The 11,670-nt window shown below is 37.4% G+C and overlaps 1 protein-coding gene across 1 annotated transcript; it reads left to right on the forward strand.

Moving 5' to 3' along the window:
- Positions 1–354: 354 nt before the first annotated feature.
- On the forward strand, positions 355–3,926 carry LOC118821652 (galectin-3-binding protein A-like). The gene is made up of 6 exons (XM_036590364.1): positions 355–463; positions 581–672; positions 899–1,108; positions 1,217–1,348; positions 2,340–2,601; positions 2,680–3,926. The coding sequence occupies exons 2-6, from the start codon at positions 591–593 to the stop codon at positions 3,719–3,721; spliced, it is 1,728 nt and encodes a 575-aa protein (XP_036446257.1). The 5' UTR covers positions 355–463; positions 581–590; the 3' UTR covers positions 3,722–3,926.
- Positions 3,927–11,670: the final 7,744 nt, after the last annotated feature.

The raw sequence follows: 11,670 nt of genomic DNA on the forward strand, positions 1-11,670 counted from the left end.
ATCATTTTAGATTCAGGAATGCTCCCTGTTTCAGCTCCTGCAAGAAAAACTTACAATATTTCTACCCTGAATTGAACTTTCTATCCCATAATACTTGTTGCAATCTTATGTAGAAAAGATGTACTTATATTATGCAGCAGCACAAAGATTATGTTATGCATAACTTGGAAGATCTATGGTTGGAAAGATGTAAAATGAAACAAATCAATCAAATTGTATCACTAAACTTTGTAAGGGCATGGTCGAGTTTGCAGCGTCCCAACCCCATGTTTCTTGAAAGCAACGGTCTGTCAAAACAGGTTTTCTTTGTTTGAACATGTTTGATTTAGAGTTACACAATAAAGCCACTTCCTGCTTTAGCTTTACCAAGAAATGAAACTTAAGCCAGCTCTGCGCTCTGATAGGACACTGGTGATTCCATATAAAAGAGATACTGTGACATAATCTTCTGGTTGCTCTGGAGGTAAGATACAATCTTTTTCAGAAACATTTAGAGACTTTTGCAATAATAGTTTATGCTGTAGCTTTGATTTAAGTTACTAGGCAGTTGTGCTTAAGTTCTAACCGTCTCTTTTCACAGCTCTCCAAAAATGATGGCATCTAGATATACTTTTTGTGCTGTTTGGTCACTTCTGTTCCTTCATGTCTCTGCACAGGGTTGGAGTCTATTTGGTTAGTATATCATTATGTATGCATTGCATAGAATTTCTGCATAAAAGGATTGAACCTTTGCAACTTTTAGGAACTTTTTATCAATAAGAACATCTTTTTTACTGTGAAGCAGTGAGATATTTTTCATAGAAAGAATTATGCGCTGCTTGTACTGCACTTTTCTACATTTTGCTTCTTTAATATCTTAATTGTTATTTAATTTGAAGTGCATCATATCATTCTGCAGATGTGCAGCCAAAGAGACAACCACAAGAGGGAGGATTGAGGCTGGTGGGTGGTGACCTGCCCTCTGCAGGACGTGTGGAAGTGTATCATGATGGGGAGTGGGGAACAGTGTGTGATGATAACTGGGAAATTACTCAGGCACAGGTGGTATGCCGACAGCTGGGTTTCCCAGGAGCTGTCTCAGCCACTGTGGGAGGAACAAATGGGGAAGGTAAGTTCCAGAAAACTTGAATATGCAGAAAAGCATTGAATTCTACTTGGCCCTATGTGAACTTACCATCATTAATATAAATGGCCCTATGTTACTGGTCTTTTTCAGGCTCTGGACATATTTGGCTCGATGATGTAAGCTGCACGGGATCAGAGAGTTCTTTGTCCACTTGTCGTTTTAAAGGCTGGGGTATAACTGACTGTTCCCACAAAGAGGACGCAGGGGTAGTTTGTGAAAGCGGTAAGCTCTTTAATGCAATAATGTACACTATGCGTCCAAAAGTTTGTAGACATCTGCTCTTTCAAAGTCTTGCCTGAAATCAAGAGTATTAATTAGGACGTTGTTTTGGGAATTTGATTGCATAACAATAACCACTTTTCCAAAAACTCAAAGTGCTTTATAGAAAATACACAAATTCATACCAAAACAAAACAATTTCCAGCTTGTTGCATTACATGTCCAAAAATGTGTAAACACCTGCTTATTAATACCCCTAAAATTAAGGATATTAATATGGGATTTGCCTTTCATTTGCTGCAACAACAGCCTCTACTTTTCTGGAAAGGTTTTAGACTAGATCAACATTCCTCAAATCCAGTCCTGGAGGGCCAATGTCCAGCACTATTTGGTGATTAACCTTCTCAAACTCACAAAACCTGGGAATAACAGATGAGTTAAATCAGATGTGTTTGAGCAGGATTTTCACCAAACTGTGCTGGACCTCCAGGCCCCCCACGACCGGATTTGAGGAACCCTGCACTAGAAGTTGGAACATTGTGAGGATTTGGTTGCGTTCAGCTACAACAGCATTAGTGAGGTCATATACTGATGTTGGATGACTAGTTCTGAATCACAAATGCCAAAAGCATTAGATGAAGCGCCATCATTCCAGAGAACATAGGCCCAAATGCTTCACAGACTGCTGGCTTTATGCCCCTCTAGCTAATGTTTGGTGTTGGTTATGGCAATCTTGGTTTCATTTGCGGCTGCTCCAGAGCGTGCCATTATAATTGCAATGCATTTCTATGGAGAATACACAAGCTGTGTGCATGCAATTGATGCCTGTTTGGCATCACGTTTGAAAATAAAGTGTATATGTGCAGAATTTCAGTCTTAAAGGTGCATTCACCTGGATTGAACAAGTGTTTGTTGATAATACATACCATTTTTTTGCGTGAAAATGGGTTGGCAGGCAACATTATCTGCTTTAACGCAATTCATTTAATTGCAGGCAAAAGTGTGGACAGTGGCCATACGTTTTCATTGGACCACAGCCTGGGCTTGTCTGAAGAACTTGGCTCACTTTTTGATAGCGGAGAGAACTGCGATTTCAGCATTCTGATCAGTGACCCCAGTGACGAGCAATTTGCAGCGCAAACGATCTGCGCCCACAGGTTGATCCTCTCGCTCTACCCTCAGCTCAATATCACCTCCACAACTCTCTCTGTTGAGATCAGCCAGACCTGCCACCCCTTTGTCTCTAGATTCTTCAGGTAAAAGTTCTACTAATTGCATAGACCCACTTACTGGCAGTTATGATGCATTATGACCGCATGACATTTTTCTTCCAGGTATCTGTACACACGCAAGATTGACATCACCCTCTCATCAGCTCAGTGCCTGCACCAGTTATCCTACATGTTTGAGTTGAAGCAGCTTAAGGAGGAAGTAGGCAGGGTCTTCACTATGCTCCTACCTCAGGATAAGACCTTCCACACTCAAGTGTCCCTGTATGAGTACGGTGTCCGCACGATGGACCTGCTCCTACAGGAGAACGTTCTGCAGTATCTCTCCTGGAACTTTGAGTTCCTCATCATTACACCAGTATGGAAAACTATTTCTGTACACATGATGGAAGCTCTGCTGTCTCGTTCTGACCTGGTGGTGCTGGATGAGGCTATTGTTCTTGAGGCACTGCAGGTCTGGCTCAAAGAGAGAAAAGATATAATAAGTCCAGAGAAGAAAGTCGACCTGCTGAAGCAGATTCGTTTCCCCATGATTCCAGTGGAAAAGCTCTATGATTTTCAGTTCAACTCAAATATATACCAGAGCAATGAAGCATTTTATAGTAGTGCTTTTTTGAAAGCCTTCCAGTTCAACACTCTGCCTTTCTCAAAGATCTGGGAGCATTTTAATAACACTGAAGGCTATTTGCCCAGGATCTACACTGCTGACCCATGGGGCATGGTCCTTAATTACACTTCCATTAGTAACTATGGTTATCGTTATCAATATCATGGTGGCTTTTACAGTTCCGAAAGGACAAGGTCATTCACGACTCCTGTACACAACAGCATGATTTTCAAACAGCAAACAATCAATTGGCAAGCACAGGTTTTATTGTACAGTGGCGAATGCTCCAATCAAGGTTTCACCTGTAACTCTCTCCCTCTGGCAAGGCTCTTTAGTTATGACAGTCAGTATACTTCTCAAAGAACCGTTCGCTTCAGCAACAGGGTGATTCTCACATGCAAGACTGAAAACACTGTGTTTCACGTCCAAGACTTCAAAACTGGCAAGGCAGAAATCCCAACCAACAGCAGTATGGGTCTGCCCAATCCCTGCCCTGACAACTACTTCTTTACTTTTGTTGTGCGTCCAGAGTACATCTGATTACATTCTCTTGCGCACTAACAGGTCTCTAATATTTTGTTTCCATTTTATTTTCTACTGAACCAATCCTAGACCATTTGAAACTTTAGAAATCATGTAGATGATAAAGAAAATTATGCCCTTTAGTATTGTAGTTGACATTGCAATATGAAAAACTTTGTACAACTTTTAAAAAATAAACAATAATAAACATATTATATACACATTTCTCTGCTTATTGTTGTTGAAGTCTTGCAAATCAAAGAAAATACTTCATATTCACAACCACCATGTGTATTCATGTTTAGGTAAACAATAATAGCTTAAACAGCTTAAATTCTGTAAGCTTAAAAAGTTTATCTTACTTGTGGAGGTATGTGAGTAAATTTGCTTCTTTGCACTGTTGTTCACTATTAGTGGAAAATGGAGTGAAATACACCCTTAAGAACAATGTCCAATTACTAAAGCTACATCATGTCTGTACATTAATTTTAACATATAGAGGATGATGATGCACAAACCTACACAGTTACGGAAAAGGAAAACTGGAACAGTGGACAATAATGTTTTATTGCATCAAAAAGTAAAGATAATCTTTAAAAGAGGTAAGAAGGCCCCCTTTGTGAATATTGCATCAATGTTTTTTTTTCTTTAAGAATAAACATAATTAAAAGGAAACTGAAATGTTTGTAAGAATGTTGTGCCATATAAAGTGCTCTAGACCTGAATCCCAAGTCTTCTAGTCCTGAAGACCTCAGTAGACAGTTTCATATTCCTGTTTTCAGAAAAACGCTGATTTGTAGAATCACTTCTCTTTTCTGATGTTTGTCACCACTGAGAGTTTCAGCACAGCACTGAGGTCACGGTCTAGCTGCTGACAGTTTTGTTTTATTAAATACTGGCATATACAGTATTTCCTACATTAACCCCTTGACTTGTATGAATTGGTCAGCAGGTCACGCTCCCAATCCTTATTACTATAGATTAAGAATAGTTCACTCATTCTCTATTTTTTTCTATGTCGTTACTGAATAATAGGCTTTAAGTTAAAGAATTACAGAGGAGTGTAAGGGGCTGACATATAGACATGTTATATCCTAAAGAGGAAAACTAAATTGTGATGATTTGTATATTTTTGTCAGCTATTAGATGTATATAGTAAGTATTGAGTTCTCAGGGGCAATTTGATATTAAATGAAAGGGGAAAATAAATATACACAGGAGTGAGGTACACAGGACACATTTAACTCATCAGACACAGCAGTGCTGCTGGAGTTTTTAAACACCTTAGTGTCACTACTGGGCTGAGGATAGCCCACCAACCAAACATATCCAGCCAACAGCATCCTGTGACCACTAATGAAGGACTAGAGGATGACCAACACAAACTGTGCAGCAGCAGATGAGCTATAGTCTCTGACTTTACATCTACAAGGTGAACTGACAAGGTAGGAGTGTCTAATAGAGTGGACAGTGAGTGGACACAGTGTTTAAAAACTCCAGCAGCACTGCTGTGTCTGATCCACTCGTACTAGCACAACACCCACTAACACACCACCACCACGTCAGTGTTACTGCAGTGCTGAGAATGATCCACCACCCAAATAGGACCTGCTCTGTGAGGGTCCATGAGGGGCCTTACCACTAAAGAACAGTGTAAAAGGGGGCTAAATATATATATATATATATATATATATGTATATGTGTGTGTGTGTGTGTGTGTGTGTGTGTGTGTGTGCATGTGTGAGTGTGTATGTACATAGATATATTTAGTTGTTGTTGGAAGAAAACCTCGTATCTCCATTTTTGACGTTTTTCAGTTTTTGATATAATTTCAAGATTGCTGTCCTTTACATTGTATGTAAATTTTAATATAAATGGACTAAAAGAAATGACCCAAAATGACTTGGAAAAAAGTTCCATTGACTTACATTAAAAGTAAAGTATGTTTTTTCCTTCTCCTGTAAAGTTACCATTTTGGAGATACCAGGTTTTCTTCCGACAACAGCGATATACATATAATTATGTTTTACTTTCTACCCTAACCTGAAAACCATTATTCTCCCTAGAACCCAAAAGCGTTATCTTTTTTACAGTAAGTAATCACTGTGTCACTGTGCACACAATGAATGACTGCAGAGCATGGTCAGTAATACTGGTTGGGAAATAGTGGAGGCCAAGGTGGTGTGTCATCTGCGGGGCTTCTCTGGAGCTGTTTTAGTCACCACGAAGGAATGAACAGGGATGAAAGTTTCCAGACTTCTACATACACCAAGTTATATTTCATCATATTTTATATTGTATCAATTATTATGATTTGAAAATTCATCTCAGTGTTTTAGTGTTGCTGCATATTGTCTCAAAAAGGAAGCAGGGCTTATGTGTGAGATTGGTTGGCCCCCTACTGGAACAATATGGAGCTGCATTTTTCAACAGTTATTTACTATGCAATCTTTTGAGAAAATGTTGAATCTACTGTGAAAATGTATTGTATTCTTACAAATACAGAAGCATTGAGTTGTCATTAAAACACAGTTTGTCAAACGCAGGTTAATATTTATAATAACAGGGAATGCTTTGAGCATGGTACTTGGCTGTGGTGAATAACTTCAATTACAGCCAATTGCTATTTCTCACACGTAGGCGTAAAAACATATTTTCCTGTCTAAGGCAAGGCCATGACGCAGCGCTGTGCTCTCTCCAGTACAACCCCAGACAAGAGTAACTTTGTAGTATTAGTAGTGTGCCTTTGACTCTATGCTTCTAATAGGTGTCCTCTGGCACTTTGATTCCAGTAAGAATATTTATTTTTATTTGTTCAAACGGGTATTTCTCAGTTTCTTGCCCTACAATCCTAGAATTTATCCATTAGAGGAACTAAAACATAATGAATAAATATAGTGAACTTTGTGTAACTGTTTAGGTATAAAGGTGGAATTTTCACAAGCATATCTTGTTCAATTCCATTAAGATATTATACTTTTAGAATATCTGTGCCACAGTTTGTTTGTAAGTATTCTAAAGCACCGTTCCCCAACCCTAGTCCTAAAGGCCCACTGCCCTGCACATTTTAGATTTTTCCCTGCTGTTAACACACCTGATGCAACTAATCAGCTCATCGACAACCACTTACTGGGTTGAAGTGGGTGTGTTAAAGCGGTGAAAGCACTAAAATGTACCAGGTAGGGGGACTGGGAATACTGTTCTAAAGTGTTAGTGTGCAAAAATGCTCTCTCCTTGCTTTATAGCTATACTAGAAATTTTGTCTTTAGTAGGATTTTTAGAGTTTTAATCAATATAATGAATGCAATCGCCCCAACTGTTGAGACATACCAAACAAAAAAATCTGTACAATTTGATATGAAATGCTGAATTGCAAAGAAATTGACTAACCAGGGTTCACAATGTCTACAACACAAACACAGCCATTTTATTCTTTATTCAAAATGACTAGTGAGTCCACACGTCTCTTCTTCTTCTGCATGTCTTTTTTATGAGCGAAATAGTCAGAAATCTAGTAGTAAAGTAGTAAAAACTGTGCATCAGGTATCATTTTGTATCATAACATATTTTTCAGAATCGGACGTTTGGTTCCTGTCACCACCACTGTGAACAATTCTGACTCCAAGTTTTTCTAGAATGGTGCATTTCAAATCAGACCACTCTAAATTTACCAAACTTTTTAAGTCTGAAGAATTTAACTATACGTGCCAGCCCTTAAGATTACATAGACTGCAAACCTGTGTAAGTTATCATCCATAAGGATCAGTTCAGGTATCAATACTATTAGGCTTTGGTTTAAAACATGGGACAATTTTTATTTCAAAATCTCAAAAAGACAATATTTCAAAAAGACATCTCAGTGTATGAAAAGTTCATTGCCTTCCATTTCGCAGTGATGTTGTTGTGAACGTCACAATTATGTGAACTGTACGTATGTGCATCAGTGATTCAAAATCTATGAGCTGTGATTGAATAACTATATGCATTTCACCATTACTGACGTAAGTCTTAGGGTCAAAACATCAAGCCTGGTCTTGCACAATATCACTTACCAATGTCTGACCACATTTGCTACATATCTTTCTGTGGTTTCATCAGGGATAAGATTACAATAGAGTGCTTGAAGCAAGTCTGCTTAGACCTGACCTGAAAGATTTCAAGGAGGTGGATTAGCCTATTGTGAACAGTGACTGAATCCAATGAAATATGATTCATTTTTAAGGCAGAAAAGAGATGAATAAGATAAGAAAAGACAAGCATGAAAATGAAAGCCTGTTTTCATTGTACTCTATTTTTTGTTTATTCTTGTTCTGACACATACACTGACCATCACCTTTTCACGCCTCAACATGTTTGATGTCTCACCACAATTGTAAAATCCAATGTTAGGTCTCTCATCAACAATACAATCACACCACGCTTGCACAACAATGTTCTCTCCTTCATGGGGAAAACTCTTTCTTCTGTTTTGATTACATGAGGTAATCATGTTTCTTCATACCAAATGTGGTGTCTAACTTTAAGTGATCCCCGACATGCAACAGTCCAGTTAGAGCCTGAGTGTATTACTTTCACTGTACTGTAATATTATTGCCTAAGCAGTGACCTACTCATGAATAACTCTGTGACTCAAGCTCGTGTAACCAGCCAGTCCTTCCATCTCAGACGGTAGCTTTTCCAGCTAATACTTGAATTAGCCCTTTTATTTAGTTGTTTAAACCCAAATAATAGCCAAAGATGGGTGGAGCAGAGCAGGAAGTGTCCATTAAAAAAAAAACAACTAAGATGAGGAATTAAATAGAAAACAATTTCTGTGGTCACTTGTACTTTTACAATGGCTAAATCAAGAGTGATCTCAGATCCACCTGTCATCCTCTAAATGACAATTCCCACAAATTTTGAGTAGTTAAAATGAAGTTTCCAAAGGGGCTGGCTATGATCTAGTTAGCAGTATATGAAGAAATGAATGCTTGTATGCCAGAAAACCATGTTTCAGTGCCTTATAATTTCCAGTACTTGGTTTTGTGATTTGGTTTTCCTTCTTACTTTTTCGCCCCCAGTTTCATTCAAAATCAAATCCAGTCACAGCCAGAGATTCTGAAGCATTCTTCTGCCGGGAAGTCACTGAGTTCTGTTAGTGTGTACAGTGACGGGCAGATCACAAGTGTCTGGAAACCTCGAGAAAAAGAAATACAACATCATGGCTGATAAGATCAAACAGGAAGCTGTTTGGACAGGCTTTGAGAAGAGAATGCCTGTTGCTTCCCACAGTAACAGGCCCTTTTTCTGTGTGTAAAAGTGCCCCAATAATGAAAGAAGACCTAAATAAAATATAACACCAATTGTCATGTTTTAAGGCCTAGTTGAAACCACATGTCAGTCATATGTCATATTGAGTAACTGGTATATGCTGGTAATTGTTATATCTTGGTGTATTAATCATTGTTTATAATTATGTTCTGCATGATTTCCTAACGTCCCACGGGTGAAACATAAAAGAAGTGAGGTTGCATTTTGAGTTATGCCTTGAAGTCATGAAATCCTTCCAACAAGACATTTGGCTGGCACATTTCATAAGAAATTTTGAGACATAGCCCTAAATACACTTCTTAAATCTATGCTGAAAAAAGTTGTTAAATATACGATTTAAATCTGTACATCACTACCACACAAATGAAATATGTTAAAAAAATATTGGGAAATCACATGCAGAAAACAGAAATCTGTATTCAGTCCAGGTTACATTTTAAAAGTACATACAGAAAAAGAATAAAAGAATACAGTTTGTTTTTACATTTGTAAAGGAATATTTTTAGAACAATTAGAACAATTCAGAACCCACTAAATAAAGAAACATACAAACGAAAAAAAAAAAAACGTTTGCATGTTAATTAATTATTTATTATGTTAAATCAACCAAAATTAAGAAAGTTAACACATAGAAATTATGTTGATTTAACATATTTCATTCATGTACACATTTACATCAAGTGTATTTAAAGCAACCTTCTAGCAACTCAGACTCCCTTTTTTGTTATTTTTACTTAATTTACCTACTTACTTTACTCGTTTGTTTTTTATTTTTATGTATATCATTATTTACTTGATTTTAATTTTATTTTATGCAGTTGTGAGATGCTTTATAAGCAAAAAACTATTCTATATGTTGTTGTCCAGTTTTAAAACTCATTTGGCCTCCGTAGATACATCTGTGCGCCACATCTTCATAGATACACCTGTGAAACAATTTACATGAAACACACAAAGCATGAAACAGGATGTGTCACAATGATACCCTAGTTCCATGGTACAAGAGTGAGTGACCTGAAAGGTCATACATGGTTCATAGCACTGAGTTCAAAATTAAGCACTGTGTTCTACACACTTATTTGCAACAGTAAAACATGTTTTTACTACTTGCTTGGTAAGAAATTCAAGTGATTTTGAAACTTTTTGGACAGACTACATCACAGTAAATTGCCTTCATGAGAAGTTTTGATTTTGATAAGGTCCTGTGAGAATCTTGTATTTTACCACACATTATGAAATGATGTCAGTGTGGTTTAATACTTTTTGGTAAGTATGACTTTATATGACATAAATGATGCATACCAATAAGATAGCTATATTCATGCCTGAAAATTGCTTCACCATATCTTGTCATAGACCCTGCCTCTGGACCACACCCCTTGGCATAGCTAAAAGTAGGTATCTAAGTAGGTTTTGACCATTTTTTAATGAATACTGTGGTTTTATATGCTGAGATTTCTGTAAGAGCTGTGATGCTGCAGAAAATCAAACAATGAGTGTGAATAAAATTGATTTTTTTTTGTGTGTTTTACAGCATGATTAGATGAATACATCCATCTTACTGTTTAAACTGGTAAACAAGATTCTAGCATTATTTGGGAGCCAAAACAATTTCCTATAATGCAGTGTAACATCTAGTGAACATCAGAGACAACTGCATTGTTTAAATTGGAACCAAAATTTACTGTACATCTTTTGTTAATAAGCAACAGACAGCTACTTCATACCATTCACCTGTGGGCCAAAATAATCAAATTGATGAAACTGTCTTCTGAAACAAGCAGAAGCATGCCTATGGCTGTTTCCCAAGAGTGAGACATATAATCAACACAAGAATTACTGTCAAAGGGTTTATCTTGTTAGCTAGTTTTGTTTATACAGGCAGTTTATGTCTTGTGACTGGTGAATCTTGACATAGGTTGATGATTAATTTATTGAACCATATGTTTTACCGCTAATAAGTGAATAGTCCTCTTCTCTGCCACAATGCAAATGAGGGAGCAGGGATTCATTTGGTGAAGAAGCCAGTTAGGAAACATACAGGCCAAATGTATGGCAAACCTAAGCTTACAGTATATTACAAAATTAAAAAAAAGTGTTTTTAAAAACAGTGAACACACCACACGTTACATGTTTATGCATATTACAGTGGCTGGTCACCTTTTTTTGCAGTTCACTCTGCAATATTCTAGGGCATAGTTTTTCACCTCCAGTTCTGGGCACCAACAGCCCTGAGCAATTTTGGGTTGTCTTTGCTCTAGTACAACTGATCCAACTCATCCTCTTATTATCATGGCCTTCATGTGTTTGACTGGGTGGGCTAGAACAGGGAATACGAAACTGTGCAGGGTGGTGGGTCCCCGTGACAGGAGTTGAAAAACCCAGAGCAAGTCATCTTCTGCCATTTGAATGTTCCAGTGCACGAGTATCTACAGTTGGGATGTAACAGAATGCAAGTATTGGGAATTCACATGCAGAAAACAGAAATCTGTATCCAGTCCAAGTTACATTTTAAAAATACATACAGAAAAAGAATAAAAGAATACAGTTTGTTTTTACATTTGTAAGAGAATATTTTTAGAAAATTTAGAACAATTCAGAGCCCACTAAATAAAGAAACATACAAATGAAACAACAATGCTTGCATGTTAATTATT

The sequence above is a fragment of the Colossoma macropomum genome, unplaced genomic scaffold (genome assembly GCF_904425465.1).
Source record: "Colossoma macropomum unplaced genomic scaffold, Colossoma_macropomum, whole genome shotgun sequence".
Classification (NCBI taxonomy): Eukaryota; Metazoa; Chordata; class Actinopteri; order Characiformes; family Serrasalmidae; genus Colossoma; species Colossoma macropomum.